Source organism: Papaver somniferum, chromosome 2 (genome assembly GCF_003573695.1).
Source record: "Papaver somniferum cultivar HN1 chromosome 2, ASM357369v1, whole genome shotgun sequence".
In the NCBI taxonomy this organism is placed as follows: Eukaryota; Viridiplantae; Streptophyta; class Magnoliopsida; order Ranunculales; family Papaveraceae; genus Papaver; species Papaver somniferum.
In genome coordinates, this window is record NC_039359.1 from 30,406,013 (window position 1) to 30,426,258 (window position 20,246).

Genomic DNA, 20,246 nt, shown 5'->3' on the forward strand with positions numbered 1-20,246 from the left:
CAGCTAGGATTTCAATTCTTGTAAATGGAGACCCAGTGGGTTGCTTTGATGTTAGTAGAGGTTTAAGACAGGTAGATCCTCTTTCTCCCATCCTTTTTGTTATAGCTGAAGATGTTTTAAGAAGAAGATTAACTTCATTAACACTGCAGGGTAAACTGAAGCCAATGATACAAAGAAATGGAGTGCACCCAACACATATAATGTTTGCAGATGACATATTTCTCTTTTGTAATGGTGAAAAAAGAAATTTGAAAAATTTATTACAAACTCTTGAAGAGTATCAAAAAGAATCAGGTCAAGAAATAAACCTGTCAAAGAGCAAGTGTTTTGTAGGGGGTACAAGCAATGCAAGAAAAAATCAGTTGGCAGAAATTTGTGGTATGAATTTATCAAAGTTCCTAGATAAATACTTGGGTGTTATTTTAAATCCAGGTGTTATTAGATCTAAACATGTTTGGGGAGTTATAGAAATTTTACAAGAACAATTAGCTGGTTGGAAAGAGAAGCTTCTTTCTTTCCAAGAAAGACTGATTCTAGTAAGATTTGTCTTGTGTAACATTCCAATTTTTAATATGTCAGTGTACAAGTGGCCAAGAAAAGTTCTCAAGGAAAGTGAAAAAATCATAAGAAACTTTCTATGGTCTGGAGATCCATCAGTCAAGAAGACAGTTACATTGAAATGGGAAAAAACTTGTGCTCCTTTAGATGAAGGTGGTTTGGGTATAAAACAATTAGAAGATATAAAAAAATCAATGCTGATGAAACTATGTTGGAAAATTCAAACTGGAGAAGAAGAATGAACCAAATTCTTTAAGGGAAAGTTTCAAGACAAGAATGAAAAATGGATAGAATATTACAAGAAATCCTGCATGTGGCCAGGAATTCAATGGGTATCTGCAGAGGTAACTGAGCATACTAGATGGCTGGTTGGTGATACTGATGTGTGGGTAAAAGAAAAAGCTTTAAAGGATATATTCCCTGACAACAATATTATGATACAAAATCAAGAACTGAAGGTAGCAGAACTGATAAAAGATGGAGAATGTCAGATTCCATCAAACTTTTTCCAGTTTTTTGCATCTACAGAACTTCCAGTTATTGATCATAAAGGAGACATGAGGATATGGAGTGCAACTTCATCTAGTAACTTCTCTGTAGATTCTGCTTATAATTGTATAAGGAAAAAATTTCAACCAGTGAATTGGGAAAAAACATTTTGGCACAAGAGTGTACATCCAAATGTCTCTAGTAATGTTTGGAAGATTTTGAGGGGAGTTGTTCCAACAGATGAAACAATGAAGAAGAAGAAATTCCAGATAGCATCAAGATGCCCCTTCTGTAACAAAGAGGAGGAAAATCTAGAACATATTCTCTGGTTCTGTGATTTTAGTGAATACTTGGAGTTGGCTTGGTGGTATGTTTCAATTCACAAATCCTAGATATTTTAATGATATTCTCAAGTTCTCAAAACACAAGAGTCCAATAGTAAAAGAATTGTGGAGAGTAGCTGCTCTTACAACTTTAAGAGAGATATTGTTCTTGAAAAATAGAATAATTTATGAAAATGAACAACCAAATCTGAAAGCACTTAAACAGAATGTTATGCAGTTCACAAAAGAGTCTGAGGTTAGAACGAAAGAAAACATGTGGAATTCTCCTTATGATCTGCAAATTTTGAAATCATTTGATTTGAAGTGTAGAAGTGTGAAGTCAACAAGAATCAGGGAAATATATTTCTTCCTGCCACATCCTTCATTTATTATGACATGCTGTGATGGTGCTTCTAGAGGCAATCCAGGGGATGCTGGATTTGGATTTATATGCATACAAGGCATTGGAGAATACATTTATGCAATGGCTGGGGGTTTGGGTGTGGCTACAAATTTTGTGGCAGAAGTCTTTGCAGTACTTTGTGCAGGGGAATGGGCAATTAGTAAAAACTTTCCTAAAGTTTGTTTCCAAACTGATTCTCAGGCAACAATAACAACATTTCAATCTGAACAGATTCCTTGGTGGGCTTGTACAAGATGGAATAAGATAAAAAGCACTCTACAAGAATGGTACTTTATTCATAGCTACAGGGAGACAAATTTCTCAGCGGATTCAATGGCGAAAAAAAAGGAGCTGGAATGGCTAAGGGAGAAAAAAGAGGTTATATTTCCAAACCATATTTTATCAAAACAATGGAAGTACCAGAAACGCCCTATTACAGATTTGACTAAGTTTAGTTATTGTTTAGCTTACTTTCAATGTATCAAAAAATCCCATGTAAATTCAATGGGCTTGTTTTTGTAATCTTGAGAAATTATTCTTTAGTTTAATAAAATTTGTTATTACCTAGCAAAAAAAGAAGAAGGTGTTGAGACCAGAATGGTTGATTCTCAAGGTGCGGCTGTTTTATGACTTGTATCAGAATATGGAACTGGCTTGTGGAATGTAAGCTATCAGTTCTTTTTATGTTTTCTGGATACTGTGTTGTTAACCAAAACTCTGTTGTCCCTGGTTGAAATAGGTAGAAACCTATTTATACAAGTCATAGTTTGAACACACCTTGATCTCGTAGGAAGTGGGAGTAGTTGAGTGATGGAGAAGTGGGGCAATGTGTAAATGCTAGAAACCACGTCCCAACTATGAAGGAAACGAGTTAGTTTACACCCACTACTTCTTTTCGCCACTAACTTCCCGGTTTCCTGACACTTCTTATAATGGGCGTGTTGCACTCCGCACGCTGTAAACCACCAGATCAATACCCTGATGAGCATCCCCCAGTTTGCGACATGTTTAATGTCTCGAGTATTTTCATGAAAAATGTGCAACAAATTTTTGAGTGGGTCTTGTGTGCAAGACTTATTTATTTTGATCAATCGTGTGCCATATAGGTGGTGGAAGATCATGTTGAGGCAAGTCAATCCATGGAACTTGCCGCAGGAAAATGGCGTGTGAACGTAAGACTTATTATGGACCGGTCAATTCTGTGGCGAATTTGGACGGCTGAGATTGTAAGTCATGAGAAAGGGTGGTCGTTGATTATGGCCGCATTCCGTTGACACCTGATAATAGCATAGTGGTGCCATTGGCACATGCTAGTGGCATAGTGGCACGAATGGCGCCCGGCGTAGCCATGGCCGCTATATTTTGGCGCATTGGCGTCAGACCCAAATATGGCTCGGAAACATTGGTTCAAGTTTCCATATCAAAATTAATTCCCTAGGTAGCATTACTTAGCTTGGTTGGCGTAGAAACCTTATTTAAATTAGGGTTTGGCATACCAAAACCCTAATTAACGCGTGTGGCATATAGCCGCGGCACTGTGACATTCTTTGTGCAAATAGTGCCATGGCCGCATCAAAGGAATTATGGCAGGGACATAACATGGAAATGACCACAGACACAAGGATGGCCACGGATGGTCATAACATGGCGCCATTTTTAGGGATTTATGGGTCCCGCACGGCTTGTGGTATGTTGTGGGCCAAAGTGACGTAATTTAAACCACGATCAAAATTAGGGTTTCAACTAATGCCACTAAAGCAAAATCGTGTTCTAGTTGGGATACCCTGACTGGACTCTGTTATGGCGTTTGGCCACGAACAAAAGGTGAGTTATCACGTAGGCGTGCAGTTTGTGGCGGAATGACACGTTTGGCATGCTGTTGTAGCATGTTGGCACGTTTGGCATGCCAATAGAATATTGGCGCGGAATGGCACGTTTGGCATGCCATTAGCATGTTGGCGTGGTTTGGCAACCTAATTGGCACTGTGACTGAAAAGGCGAGGTTACCCAAATATACCTCAAGCTAAAACTTTTCCTACCTATAAGTCTTTTCTCTGAAAGTGATTGTCTATGGACCGAGTCGAGACAATACAACTAATCGGTTCACACTTCCTTTGATCGTCTATGGATACGAGATCGAGACAATACAACAACGAAGTATGTTTACTTGATACAAAGTTTCAGACTTAACCAAACACAATAGGATTTCTTATCAAGTAAATAAGAATTAACGTTTGTGTAATTTACTTTAACTATAATAAAAGAATTATAATGCGGAATATAAAAGTAAATGACACAAAAATATTTTGTTAACGAGAAAACCGCAAATGCAAAAAAACCCCGGGACCTAGTACAGAATTGAATACTCTCAGGATTAAGCCGTTACACAAAATTACACTAACTGCGTATAGTTGCGACCAAGTAACTAACCCTGTAGTTGACCTAGTTCCTTCTGTATTCCCACGCCTCCAACTTATAAATAAGTCACGTACTTGGAACAATTCCTTTGGTTCGTATTCCAAACAGTAAAGGAACAACAAATCTTTTTGGTATCAACTCTATTCAACCAGGTGATATGAGTCGGACAAAGGCTCTTCCTTTTATCTCAAAATAAACTCCTTCTTTAGGTCCTTAGATCTATCTTATGTTCAATCTGTTAGGGTTCTAAACCAAAACAACTGAAACAAGAACTCAGAGAACTAGAACCCTAAGATAAATATCCTTATTTATGGGGATAAACCACCTCTGCTTCGTAACCAAATAAGAAAAACTGTGTTTATATTAATTGATGCCTTATTACAAACTCAGAGAAGAGTATTTATAACTCAGAAATCTTGTTTACCAAGTAATTATCTTACGTGTTTAACTATTAAAAGAAGTCTAACTAAACTAGGAAACTAAGCATAAGTAAAATAAGGAAACTAGTGATTATAGAAGTTGGCATCGCAACATCCTACCCCTCTGGAAACAATGCTTTTCCTCAAGCATCAAAATCTGGAAAACGTAAAAGCAGTTCATCAGCATCTTCCCAAGTCGCTTCCTCCACTGGATGATCTTTCCATTGAACCAACCATTTAGTTGCTTCATAGTTCCTTCTCTTGAACATTTTACGATCCAAAATCTTATCCGGTTCCCACTTATCATAATCCACTGTAATTGGTAAATTTTCATCCACAATAGCTGAAGAACCAAGTTTGAGTTTTAGCTGTGAAACATGAAACACAGGATGGATGCGACTTGTATTAGGTAAGTCCAATTTATAAGCCACGGTACCAATATTTTATAGAACACGAAAAGGTCCATAAAACTTAGGAGAGAGCTTAGAATAAGCTTGAGTGGAAACTGTGTTTTGTCTATATGGTTGTAGTCGAAGATAAACCAAATCATTGACAGCAAATACTCGCCCTTTAAGGTTTGAATCAGTATAACTCTTCATTCTTATTTGATCCCCTTGTAAATAGAATTTCAAAATCTTCAAAGTATGGTCTCTTGCTTTTAAAATAGAATCAACAACATTTACATATGTAGAACCTGGTAAGTAAGAAGAGATTGTTGGTGGTGAACGACTATAAACAGCTTGGTATGGAGTCATCTGAATAGGATAATGAAAACTTGTGTTATACCACCATTCGGCCCATGGTAACCAGTTCGACCAATCACTAGGCTTTGTTCCAGCAAAACATCTTAAATAACATTCCAAAGTTCTATTTGTGACTTCAGTTTGGCCATCTGATTGTGGGTGATATGCAGAACTACGACATAACTTGGTGTTCTGCAAAGCAAAAACTGCCTCCCAAAAATTACTCATGAATATGGGATCACGATCACTGACAATACTTCTTGGCATACCATGCAATCGAACAATTTCTCGGACAAAAATATCCGCAACAGAGCTAGCTGAATATGGGTGTTTGAGTGCAATAAAATGAGCATATTTGGATAACCTATCTACTACGACCGGAATAGAATTTTTCCTATGAGAGAGTGGAAAACCATCAACAAAATCCATTGAAATATCCAACCAAATGTCAGCAGGTATTGGTAAAGGACTTAATAACCCTGGAGGAGCTATAGCTTCAGATTAGTTCCGTTGGCAGATGTCATAATGAGAGATAAAATGCTTAACTGATTGTTTCATACCTTTCCAATAAAAACTGTGTTGTAGACGCTTGAATGTACGTAAAAATCCATAATGCGCACCGACAGGATTTGAATGAAACTCTTCCAATAAAGTATTGCACCAGGCATAAGATGATGGAACGACTACCTACCTTTGTAGCGCAATACCCGTTCTCATATGAAAAATGTGGCTTACAAGAGTCATTGTTACGTAACTGTTGAACAATAACACTCAGTTCTGTGTCAGCATGACACTTATTAATTATGTCAGAAAGACCAGAAAAAATTTGGTGCAGAAAGGAGAAAAACTGAGCCATGAAGACGAGATAAAGAATCAGCAGCCACATTTTCTTTTCATTTACGAAAAATTATTTCATATTCGTACCCCAAAAATTTCGACAACCACTTCTGTTGTTCCATAGAAGATAACTTTTGATCCAAAAAATACTTTAAACTTCTATGATCTGTATAAATTTTGAAATGCCTCCCAAGTAAATATGGACGCCATCTTTGAACTACAGAAACAACAACGAGCATTTCCTTATCATATATAGAGAGATTCAAATTTTTACCAGATAAAGGTTTACTGTAATATGGAATTGGCCTATTTGATTGCATTAGAACAACACCTAATCCATTTCCAGAAGCATCACATTCCAATACAAATTCATTTGTAAAATCTGGAAGTATTAAAACTAGTGTTGAAGTTAAAGCCTGTTGGAGTTGTTTGAAATCCGCAGTAGCTGTGTCAGTCCAAACAAAAGCATCTTTCTTGAGTAGTCGAGTTAATGGTGCACTTATTTTTCCAAAATCCTTAACAATTTTCCGATAATAACCAGCTAAACCCAAAAAGCCACGTAATGCCTTAACTGTAGTAGGAATTGGCCATGACAAAATACATTGTATTTTTTCATTCTCTACCGAAACTCCTTCAGATGAAATAACATGACCAAGAAAGCCAATAGAACTTTGAGCAAATGCACATTTTGAATCCTTAACAAACAACTTATTAGTGCGTATAATGTCAAACACTAAAGATAAGTGCTTGATATGATCATCAAGATTGTCACTATAAATTAAGATATCATCAAAGAAAACAAGCACGAACCTGCGTAAGTAAGGCCTGAAAATATGATGCGTGAAGCTCTGAAAAGTGGCAGGTATTTGAAAGACCAAAAGGCATGACAAGAAATTCGTAATGACCATCATGAGTTCTAAAAGCCGTCTTTGGAATGTCAGGCGCATGCACTCTAAGTTGGTGATAACCAAAACGAAAATCCAGTTTAGAAAAATGGTTTTTCCATGTAATTCATCCAACAATTCATCCACCATTGGAATGGGAAATCTATCTTTGATAATCAGCTTGTTTAAGGCTCGATAATCCACACACATCCTCCAAGAACCATCTTTTTTTGCGAATCATTAAAATGGGAGAAGAGTAGGGACTAGAGCTTGGTCTAATGAAACCAGCATGTTGTGATTCCATCACAATTTTTTCTATTTCATCCTTCTGAAAATGTAGATAACTATAAGGTCTCACATTAACTGGAGCTGAACCAGGAAGTAGCGGAATATGATGATCATGCAAACGTTCAGGTGGAAGAAGATTTGGAATCTTGAAAATATCTTTGTATTCAAAAAATAGTTGTTGAATCTCAGGCGGCACAACTGAAGTTGCATTAATAGCAGTATTAACTGAAGATAGTTGAAGAAGAAAACCATAAGTCTCTCTGCATAATAAGTGTTGCATGGGAGATACATCCATGAGCATGACAGATGAAGAATTATTTCCACGTATGATGATATTCTCTTCAATAACTTTGAACTGCATCGTCAAGTGAGTAAAATCCCAAGATATTTCACCCAAGGTACGTAACCATTGAACACCCAACACTGCATGACAGCCGCTGATTTCCAAAAGATGAAAATCAACCAGAAAAGTATATTGTTGTAGCTTAACTGGCACGTTTAAACAATACCCATGAGTACGTAACTGACCTCCATCCCCTACCGTGACACAAAAAGAAGAATTTGATTCAATCTTATAACCACATTGCTTTGCAATTGCTGGATGAAGAAAATTGTGCGTAACTCCAGAATCCACCAAAAACGTAAGAGCCCGTGCTTTAATAAAGCCTTGAATTCGCATGGTGTTTGGAAAACTAGAACCCATCAAAGAATGCAAAGAAATTTTAGGTTCTTGTGCTTGCTGTAAATTAGTAGCATCAGAAGGTGGAGATTGAATTTCTTCATCACAGTTTGGATCATCGGTGTCATACTACTTTGAGACATATCTAAGATCAATAGTCTGGGTCTGACACATAAGTGACCAGGCTTGTAATAATCATCACAATTGAAACAAAGACCCTTGTCTCGTCTTTCTTTTTGTTCTTCCCATGTTAATCGTTTAGATCCAGGTGGTAAGGTTGATTTTTTTACTTATTGATTGGTATCCATAGAGGTTCTAACAGGGTTTGAACGAAAAGGTTTGGAAACGGAAGAGGCTGCAATGATATTATCTTCTTGTTGTATTTCCTTTTTGGAAGCTTCAGGTAAAGTCTTGGGTTCAAATAAACGAACACCAGTGCCAATATCCACTCTTAAGGAAACAATATATAGATCAACAAGGTATTGTGTAGGAAGGTCATGAAAAAAATTTAGCAATTTCTCAAACTCAGAGATTAGTTGTCGAACGGTACCTGATTGAGAAAACTTTGTTAATTCAATATGTGGATTTTATAAACTTGTGATCCCCAAATCTATCACGAATTAGAGAACAAAAATCTTCCCAAGATGGTGTAGGATTAGACTTTGTAAACAATACCAGGAATTGGCATCATCTTTCAGATGAGCAGCAGCCACTTGAATTTGAAAATCTGCATTGATTAAATATAGGTTGAAATACTGCTCATCTTGAAAAATCCATCCGTCAGGATTGGTGCCATCAAAAGTTGGAAATTTTAGGTTGATGGAACCCGTACGAATTGGATTGGTACCACCACCATTACCATTATTATTGCCATTGCCATTGTCATTATGTTGATTGCCTGTTATACCTGTACCGAGAGCATCGGTGATGGCTTCTTTCATCGCAGTTGTTAAAGCTGTTGTCAAGGATGTTGTTAAAGTAGTCATATCTTCTTTATAATTTGCTCTGTCAACTCCCGCTTTAATCTCAGCTTGTTTAATGTCATCGAGTCGCTGTTTAGTTAGGGAAGTGATTATCTCTTTGATTTCATCTTTTAAATCTGTAGCTAACTCTTTGATCTCATCTTTTAAACCTGTAACTTCTGTTGTTAACTCCACAACCATCATGATAAAAAAAATGCTAAAATTCTGAGAATTTATCCAACCTGCTCTGTACCAGATGTTAGGGTTCTAAACCAAAACAACTGAAACAAGAACTCAGAGAACTAGAACCCTAAGATAAATATCATTTTTATGGGGATAAACCACCTCTGCTTCGTAACCAAATAAGAAAAACTGTGTTTATATTAATTGATGCCTTATTACAAACTCAGAGAAGAGTATTTATAACTCAGCAATCTTGTTTACCAAGTAATTATCTTAACGTGTTTAACTATTAAAAGAAGTCTAACTAAACTAGGAAAATAAACATAAGTAAAATAAGGAAACTAGTGATTATAGGAGTTGGCATCGCAACACAATCACCCAAAGGTAATCGTTTAAGATTAAGCCAACAACACCTATAAGTCCTTTCTCCGAAAGTGATTGTCTATGGACTGAGTAGAGACAATACAACTAATCGGCTCACACTTCGTGTGATCGTCTATGGATACGAGATCGAGACAATACAACAACGAAGTATGTTTACTTGATACAAAGGTTTGGACTTAACCAAACACAATAGGATTGCTTATCAAGTAAATAGGAATTAACGTTTGTGTAATTTACTTTAATTATAATAAAACAATTATAATGCGGAATATAAGAGTAAATGACACAACAATATTTTGTTAACGAGAAAACCGCAAATGCATAAAAACCCTGGAACGTAGTCCAGAATTGAATACTCTCAGGATTAAGCCTCTACACAAAATTAAACTAACTTCATATAGTTGAGACCAAGTAACTAACCCTATAGTTCACCTAGTTCCTTCTGTATTCCCACGCCTCCAACTTATAAATAAGTCACGTACTTGGAACAATTCCTTTGGTTCGTATTCCAAACAGTAAAGGAACAACAAATATGTTTGGTATCAACTCTATTCAACCAAGTGATATGAGTCGGACAAAGGCTCTTCCGTTTATCTCAACATAAACTCCTTCATCAGGTCTTTAGATCTATCTTATGTTCAATCACCCAAAGGTAATCGTTTAATATTAAGCCAACAACATCTTTAATCCGAAGAATCGTGTTGATGCCGATCTACTCAATTAATCAATCCAATCTACCACAAGGATAAACCGATTATTAACTGGATCCTATTTTACCGAAACAAGTATTGTGCACACCAAAGATTATAAAACCCAAGTCAGATCTTCAATATCTTCTTTGTCTTCAAATCTTCTTAAATCTTCAATAAAAACCTGCACACAATCACTTGAATCTCTTGTGATCAATCACGCACAGAATGGATTCTATTAAGAATGGATTATCACAAGATCATCTTTAGAACTAACAACAATCTAAAGATCCCTGTCGAAACTCTGAACTAGTTCGAGTGAATCTTATATCAGAAGAGAATATTCTCAAGAATAAAAAAACTAGGTGCAATCAGATTTCAACCACCGTTAGTCAATCAAATCAATCGAAAACAAACGATAAACCGCAATTATCTAGTTTCCCACCAACGGTACACGCTAGAGTTTCTCAATACCAAAGAAGACTTTAAACTGAGCATTCGTAAGAGATTTCGCCTAATTAGGTTACTCTCCTCTCTGAGTAGGCGGTTACACCAGTAACAACAACAAAAGAGTAAATATGTTGTTACGAAGGATTAGTTTTCTATAAAGGCAAACTTCGAGTATTTATAGGCAAGAAAGTTTGGACACCAAGGAATTTCCAAAACCGAAAATATTCTCAAGATATTCATTAAAGCACATATTCGGTTTTCATAATTCCTGGAGATGCTCTGTCCCAAAAATAACGATCGAAATCTCTCGGAAAATCTAATTAGTAAATTCACATTACTAATTCTGTAATTTCCCTACAAAATGAAATTAATAACCTTAATTAATAGACTATTAACTTACTTATGTTTCGATCCTGGGATTCTCTTCCCTTAGCCGTTAAGGAATATCTTTGAACAATTAAAGAAATAAACATTCACAGCACGTGTTCAAAGTTTATCGACATCTTAACTTTGTAAGTTCTCTTTCACACTTACAACCTTGAAACCGATTTGTCACACTTCCAAACAAGTTTAGAATTGGTTCATATGACTTTCAAGAACTATGTGATTGATCAAACCAACATTCAATCAATATCATGGGTTTACGGTTCTACCAAAACAAGTTTCGGTTCTACCTCCATATGAGTACTGTGCATAGTCACACTAGTTTTCCAAAAATTCGGTTGACTAGGTACTAGGATCGGTTCCCCACATATATATGGTATCTAACTTATATGTGTTGCACATGTCCACATGATCGGTTCCCTTTGCCTAAAAACGTGTTGCACATGTCCATAGGATCGGTCCCCCTTTCTGCTATAAACCTTGTTGCACCCCATACAAGGATCAGTTCCCTTTGATGTAATGCACCCCTTACAAGGATCGGTTCCCCTTTCCTTTTAATGGTCAGACATACAAAATACGATCATACCATAGGTGATTACTTAAGATCGGTTTTACTAATAAAAGTTATACCAATACATAAGTCAGGCCTTTGTGAATATTTCTACCAAGAACACAACAAGTTGTGAGCGGTTATACTCTATTACACATATTGGTTGTTCATAAGATATGCAATGAATAACAAAACCAATAACACCTGGAAATTTCCTTTTCGGTTCACAAACAAGTTTATGAACTTACTTCCTTAGAACACATGTAAATATTGTTCCCTAGGATGAAATCCTCACCTCATACCCATACATAATCACAGTAGCATTCAAATCATTATGGCGATGTATTATCTACAAAGTTTAATGGTTCAGCAATAAACCTCATATTGTATTCCTTAATACTGTGTCTATCTAGAGTTCTAATATGCTTCGCAGTTATGTTTTAAATATGCACGACTTGAAAGATACGTTAGGGAATGAAACAGTTCAAGTCAAATATCACTAACCTCAAGTGGAAGGATGATTGTTGTCGTTGTAGATCCTTGCTTCTTCGCATCTTCAAGACTTCGCAATACTTGTAATGTCTCATATCCTAATACTTTGAAGCTAACCAATACGAAGTTGAGTCTAGTACATAATCAAGCGACTCTTAACATGAGTTTTGATTCACTAAAATATGACAACCAAACTTGACATACCAACGCTTGGTGGGTTCAACCGAGCATTGCTCTAATAGTGACCATCCGGCGTAATTTTCCCCTTTTAACACTGTGGCAGGTTTAGAGCAACTTGATTGGTCAATAGAAAAGGGCCGACCAAACATAGGGCGTGGCCACATATTCTAGTACGCGTGGCGCATTTAAAACGACATGATTGGCCGATAAGAAAGAGTGCCGGCAAGTATGGGCCCTGCCACATTCCATGTGCATGTGGCGGATTTAGAGCGACCTGATTGGTCGATGGAAAAGAGGAGAGCCGACAAGCAGCATGGGGGCGTGGCCACATATCTAGTGAGCGTGGAGGCTTTAGAGCGACCTGATTGGTCGATATGAAAGAGGGGGTCGGTCAAGCAGCATTAGGCGTGGCCGTCTGTGGGTGGCGCCTAAACTGGCCGGCCATGTGACATGGCCACGCCTCCTTTTGTTGCTGCTCCTATTTTCTAGCGGATGCTCTTTTATTTCTTGTTTTCTGGTAGGACTTTGCTCCTACTAGCTCCATGGTGGATTAGTTTCCTATCTTTCGTATGTTTATCCTCGACCAATAGGGTTTAATATATTTGCACATGCGCAAAAAGGCCTAAATTAATTAGGTCAAAACTTGAATTTTGTGAGTTATCACAAAATTGAACAAATTTAACAAATTATGTGTGTTGACACAAAATCCTTTTATTCCCAGAGAGCAGTTAGCGCATCTTCTGGTTGAGCATTTTCATGCAGACCTTAATTTTGATACTTCTAGAAATTCGTGTTACTCAGCTGCGAGTGAACACTAATTGTCATGTCATACCAATACTAAGGGTTCAGCTGGGTAACACAACATAGGAAAATACTTAATAAACCATACACTAATGAATAATGTAGGCGAGAGTTTACAGAATGTTTGGGATTGTTGCTACATGCACCATTCTGAATAAATATACTGAATTTCTCAGTACATGTATGAGTAGAGAGGTCGGGGCACTCATTTCTTTTAAATGGATCAGTCTTTTTGCAAACGACGTATTAAATATAGGGTTTTACATTTTCAGCCCTGAACTGAAAACCACCATCAATATTAAGTCCCCTGCTTAACACGTAATAGTGACGCTATTGCGGGGTAAGCATTAGATGGTGACAGTCAAAGAAATTCATGAGAGAATCTTGGAGTACATTACCAGGATAAAGGCTGGCTCTGCTTTTGAGCAGGATATGTTTAATTAAAATATCGAGGCAAGTAGCAATCACCCTTCTGGTACGTTGATGCCGCGAACACTAAAATGACGTATTTAAGTCATGGAGCCTCGACTGATGAGTGTTAAGGAAGTTGATCCTTGAATACAAGGATGAGTGTTGAGGTGGTGGGGCCGCCAGCACTTATGATGTGCTGAGGCAGTGATGCCTGACGACACGAGTGAGTGATGAGGAGATTGTGTGCCTCAACACTAATATGAAGATGTGTTGAGGCAGTGATGCCTGACAATAGTGAGTGTTGAGGAATTGCTTCGTCTCAACACTAAGGTGAGGATATGTTGAGGCAGTATGCCTGACAACACAGTAGTGAGTGTTGAGGAATTTGCACGTTTCAACACTAAGAGGAAGGATGTGTTGACGCAGCATGCCTGGAAACACAGCAGTGACTGTTGAGGAATTTGTACATCTCAACACTAAGAGAAAAGATGTGTTGAAGCAGCACGCCTGGAAACACAGTAGTGAGTGTTGAGGAATTTGCACGTCTCAACACTAAGAGGAAAAATGTGTTGAAGCAGCACGCCTGGCAACACAGCAGTGAGTGTTGAGGAATTTGCACGTCTCAACACTAAGAGGAAAGATGTGTTGAAGCAGCATGACTGGAAACATAGTAGTGAGTTTTGAGGAATTTGCACGTCTCAACACTAATAGGAAAGATGTGTTGAAGCAGCATGCCTGACAACACAGTAGTGAGTGTTGAGGAATTTTCACGTCTCAACACTAAGAGGAAAGATGTGTTGAAGCAGCATTCCTGGAAACACAGTAGTGAGTGTTGAGGAATTTGCACGTCTCAACACTAAGAGAAAAGATGTGTTGAAGCAGCATGCCTGGCAACACAGTAGTGAGTGTTGAGGAATTTTCACGTCTCAACACTAAGAGGAAAGATGTGTTGAAGCATCATGCCTGGCAACAGAGTAGTGAGTGTTGAGGAATTTGCACGTCTCAACACTAAGAGGAAAACGTGTTGAGGCAGTACGCCTGGCAACACAATGGTGAGTGTTGAGGGATTTGCACGTCTGAACACTAAGAGGAAAACATGTTGAGGCAGTACGCCTGGCAATACAATGGTGAGTGTTGAGGGATTTGCACGTCTCAACACTAAGATATTTAAAATTTATTTGATAAGCCCAATAGATATAAAACATTTAGTTTAAGGATAGTTAATTAGATCTGTATCCGCTAGGAATATCCTTCGCGCATGATTGGGCTTTGGGTATATTAGGCTCTCCTGTGAGTAAGCGACATCAGGCGTTAATGATGACATCAGGATGATGACGGACAAAAGTCCCCAGGTCTTGATGGGGCGAAAAATAGCCGGTTTTAAAGAGAGTTGTTCAACGAGACTTACTTGTGTGTGGAACCTGCGAACAAATGCTGCTACACACTCTCCAGGCAATTGCGTCACATTTGCGAGTTGTCTATACGGCAAAAAATAATCTTCAGGGTTAGACGGCTTGTTGGAGACCCTCTCAGGTATAGATACTGGCAAAGGACATACTCCTAGTTCCGCTTTTGCTGCTTCGAGATGGGTAGTGCTGAGCAGTCCCCAGCCACACTCTTTTCCTTTATCATCTTTGGATCGTGTCTTTGTGAAGTAGGGGAGTTCCCTCATGAGAACGACTTAACTAATAGGTTGTTCAAATATGATGAATATCCTGACATGGAGAGTCTTTATGTACCTCTCGAGTCCCCAGGTGCAATCTCCTTCGGTAACTCAACTACTCTCTCTATAGGAGAGGAAATTCTGAAAGCGTATCTCATTGATGTTGTTGTCGTTGAGCCAGATAAGGTGTAATTTGGACTTGGTTTTCTCACTGTGGACGTCGCGCATGTGGTACTGGAGTTGGAGTTGGCGGTTTTGGACGCGCAGGATGTTGCATCTCTAAAGCGGTGACTTTCCTCTTGTTGCTTCAGTGAAACTGCTTACAAAATACCGAAGGTTGTATTTCCTCTTGGTGAGATGTATGCTTCCACGAATATTATGAGGCTCTTCATTCCTAGCAGGCCTGGTTCTTTATAGCAGGGATGGTGTTGTTGTAGCTGACTGCCTAGCAGCTTCATGAAGTTCAGAAAACGTCTGGAAGCGCAGGTTCTCCAGTAGATCACGATAGACGGGTACCATGTCATTAATGTACAACTCCACTAAATGATGTTCAGTCACATTTGGATCATGACAATCTAGTGCCTGAATTATAAATATCTTGACATAATCATTCATATGTTCGTTGCTTCGCTCCTTCTGAGTTGTGGTCATGTCCATATGAGCTTTGGCGAGAACTTCCTGTCTCTCAATTAAATCGATAATGGTAATGGGAGGTTAGTTTCCTCTAGTTCCTCCAGTCTCTCGTCTTGACGAAGAAGTGGTAGCAGCCCTGGTAATGATTGGAGGAGGCGTCACGCCAAAGGGGATGCTTCTTGTGCCGCTGGTGTTGGTGCTAAAGGATGTAATGCCATGGGATGTGTCAACCACGCTTGTGGACGGTACATTGGTGTTGGCCATTCCTTTTTTCTCTCGTTCGATACAACCACATATTCTGTTTGCATCATTGTTGGTGGAGGCACATACTTTAGACAAGGATACAACATCATTTGTGTCATCTCCGGTGCTCTCCGAGCGAATGTTTTATTTTTCCACGGATGGTTTGCCATACTCTTCCATGGTGATCAGATTTCGAGCATTGACGGCTTTGTAAGTGCTTGGGATGGCCGGGATGCATCATAAAGCGACAAGTTGGATTGTTGATTGAAGTGAATTCTGGTTAATGATTGAATTTGATCTAAGATCCACCCTTTTGAAATTGAGAAAAAATGGAATGAATCTTGAGAAACTGATTTTGAAACTGAGAGATTAATCTCCCATTATGGTCGCCAGTTGTTTTGGGGTAAAAACTGTTTCTGCTGGTTTTGGTAAATTTGGGTGTGTTGTTGAGAATTTAGACCTAAACAAATACACTGCACGGGAGTACTTTAGATTCGAGAGATCAATCTGTACAATCCTGGCCTAAACCAAGAAATGGCCATTCCATTCTTTCTTCGGTCACAAAGTGAAGGATAAGGGTTGGTCTTAGGAAGGGAAGCGAAGAAGGTGTTGAGACCAGAATGGTTAATTCTCAAGGTATGGTTGTTTTATGACTTGTATCAGAATATGGAACTGGCTTGTGGAATGTAAGCTATCAGTTCTTTTTATGTTTTCTGGATACTGTGTTGTTAACCAAAACTCTGTTGTCCCTGGTCGAAATAGGTAGAAACCTATTTATACAAGTCATAGTTTGAAATACCCTGATCTCGTAGGAAGTGGGAGTAGTTGAGTGATGGAGAAGTTGGGCAATGTGTAAATGCTAAAAACCACGTCCCCACTATGAAGGAAACGAGTTAGTTTACACCCACTACTTCTTGCCGCCACTAACTTCCCGTTTTCTTGACACTTCTTTATAATGGGCGTGTTGCATGCCGCACGCTGTAAAACGCCAGACCAATACCCTGATGAGCATCCCACAGTTTGTGACATGTTTGATGTCTCGAGTATTTTCATGGAAAATGTGCAGCAGATTGATAAGTGGGTCTTGTGTGAAAGACTTAATTATTCTTATCAATCGTGCACCAGCTAGGTGGCGGATGATAATGTTGCGGCAAGTCAAGCCATGGAACTTGCCGCAGGAAAATGGCGTGTGAACCTAAGACTTATTATGGGCCTGTCAATTCTATGACGAATTTGGAAGGCTGAGATTGTATGTCATGAGAAAGGGTGGTCGTTGGTTATGGCCACATTCCGTTGGCATCTTATAATAGCATAGTGGCGCCATTGGCACATGTCAGTGGCATAGTGGCACGAATAGCGTCTGGCGTAGCCGTGGCCACTATATTTTGGCATAGTGGCGTTAGACCCAAATATGGCTCGGCAATATTGGTTCCAGTTGCCATATTAAACTTATTTCCCTAGGTAGAATTACTTAGCTTGGTTAGCGTAGAAACCTTATTTAAATTAGGGTTTGGCATACCAAAACCCTAATTAGCGCGTGTGGAATGTGGTCGCGGCACGACGACATTCTTTGTGCAAATAGTGCCATGGCCGCATCAAATGAATTATGGCAGGGACATAACACGGAAATGACCACATGCGCAAGGATGGCCACAGGTGGTCATCACATGGCGCCATTTTTATGGTTTCCTGGGTCCCGCACGGCTTGTGGCATGTTGTGGGCCAAAGTGTCGTAATTTGAGCCACGATCAAAATTAGGGTTTCAACTAATGCCACTAAATAAAAATCGTGTTCTAGTTGGGATACCCTGACTGGACTCTGTTATGGCGTTTGGCCACGAACAAAAAGTGAGTTAGCACGTAAGCGCGTTGTTTGTGGTGGAATGGCACGTTTGGCATGTTGTTGTAGCATGTTGGCATGTTTGGCATGCCAATAGGATATTGGCGCAGAATGGCACGTTTTGCATGCCGATTAGCATGTTGACTCGGAATGGCACGTTTGGCATTCCATTAGCATGTTGGCGCGGTTTGGAAAGCTAATTGGCACTGTGACCATCCGGTGTAATTTGCCTCTTTTAATACTGTGGCAGGTTTAGAGCAACCTGGTTGGTCAATAGAAAAGGGCCGGCCAAAAATAGGGGATGGCCACATGTTCTAGTGCGCGTGGCACATTTAAAGCGACCTGATTGGCCGATAGGAAAGAGGGCCGGCAAGTATGGGCCCTGCCACATTCCATGTGCATGTGGCGGATTTAGAGTGACCTGATTGGTCGATGGGAAAGAGGAGGGCCGGCAAACAGCATGGGGGCGTGGCCACATCTCTAGTGTGCGTGGCGGCTTTAGAGCGACCTGATTGGTCGATATGAAAGAGTGGGGCCGGTCAAGCAGCATGGAGCGTGGCCGTCTGCGGGTGTCGCCTAAAATGGCCGGCCATGTGACATGGCCACGCCTCCTTTTGTTGCTGCTCCTATTTTCTGCGGCTCCTCTTTTATTTCTTGTTTTCTGGTAGGACTTTGCTCCTACTAGCTCCATGGCGGATTAGTTTCCTAGCTTGCCTAGGTTTGGCCTCGACCAATAGGGTTCGAGATATTTTCACAGGCGCAAAAAGGCCTAAATTAATTAGGTCAAAACTTGAATTTTGGGAGTTATCACAAAATTGAACAAATTTAACAAATTCTACGTGTTGACACAAAATCCTTTTACTCTCAGAGAGCAGTTAGCGCATCTTCTGATTGAGCGTTTTCATGTAGACCTTAATTTTGATACTTCGGTAAATTCGTGCTACTCAGCTGCGAGTGAACACTAATTGTCATATCATACCAATACTAAGGGTTGAGCTGGGGAACATAGCATAGGAAAATACTTAATAAACCATACACTAATGAATAATATAGGCGAGAGTTTACAGAATGTTTGGGATTGTTGCTACATACACCATTTTGAATAAATATACTGAATTGCTCAGTATATGTGTGAGTAGAGAGGCCCGGGCACTCATTGCTTTTAAATGGCTAAGTCCTTTTGCAGACAACGCATTAAATATAGGGTTTTACAATTTTAGCCCTTAACTGAAAACCACCATAACCATTGATATTATGACACTGTATAACAATGATTGAGAGCATTTGTTTTCTCATTGTTATTGCTACGGATCTTCAACAACTATGATGCTGAGTTGAACACGTTTAGAATCATGGAGTACTTGGAAGTGATGAAGATTTCGAGTCGTGTTGAAGATGCCAAGGAGATCAAGCATTTGGATGAGAAGCTACAAAGTTTTATTTATTTTGTAATCCATATGTATTGATAATTTTGTCATTAAAATTGACAAAAGGGGAGATTGTTAGAGCATTGCTCGGTCGAACTCGCATGCGTTGCTATCTCAAGCATGTTATGTTAGTGATAAAAAATATAAGCCTTGATTTCTAGTCTACTTATAGATGTCTCGGACTAGGACATAGATTATGTAGTTGGGCCTTAGACTTCACGGCATTCATCATTTGAAGACGAAGAACTACTAAGGAGAGCTTGAGGAACTTCATCAACAAAAGGTATGTGGAGACTGAAACTCATCTACCACATGGAAAGTCTATTTCTTCTCTATCTCCTATATCGAGACATAAGTCATGTTACGATATAGTTTTCAATTATACACATTTGAGACTTCGAGATGAGTTTAACTCGCTTACATATTTCTCGGAATATGTGTTGGCAAGCTTTCGCTTCGACCAAGTTCATCTTATATTCTTGACGAAAGTCAAAAGATGATCATGTGAAAATTTCCGAGTAACATCTTACATGATTTGTGTGATAGAATCATTTGGTGTTGGTGGGCCCGGGAAAGTGTATAAAATTGAAGAGCAATGAAAACGGGCCTACAGTAATACCGCAAGTGCACGGTCGTCGGTTGTAGCTCGTGCAAGTACGGGTCGATCCACAAAGACTGGGAGTGTTTGGAGTTTCTAGCTATTTGGGCTCTAAATTGCTATTGGGCTTCTAATTGTGCTTTGGGCTTAGTGGGTTTTTGTAACAATGAAATGGTTTTGGGCTCAGTGGGTTTGGATTGACTGTGAACTTATGGGCTTTTGGTCTTTTGAATTGCACTGGGCCTTGGGCTAACAGTGACTGTGAATTGAGAATTGGGATCTAATTTGTTGTTGGTTAACTATGAAGCCTTTTGGG

At 39.1% G+C, this 20,246-nt stretch overlaps 1 protein-coding gene across 1 annotated transcript; it reads left to right on the top strand.

Moving 5' to 3' along the window:
- The first annotated feature begins 869 nt into the window (after positions 1-869).
- LOC113350801 lies at positions 870-2,295 on the top strand. Its single transcript, XM_026594919.1, has 2 exons — positions 870-1,338; positions 1,391-2,295. Exons 1-2 carry the CDS (start codon positions 870-872, stop codon positions 2,293-2,295), a joined length of 1,374 nt encoding a protein of 457 aa, XP_026450704.1.
- The last annotated feature ends 17,951 nt before the right edge of the window (positions 2,296-20,246 follow it).

Excerpts from the sequence above, each read along its gene's own strand:
- LOC113350801 (XM_026594919.1), top strand. The coding sequence starts at position 870 with ATGTGGCCAGGAATTCAATGGGTATCTGCAGAGGTAACTGAGCATACT. Across the intron at positions 1,339-1,390 it reads AGCATCAAGATGCCCCTTCT|TGAATACTTGGAGTTGGCTT; the intron begins GTAACAAAGAGG and ends CTGTGATTTTAG.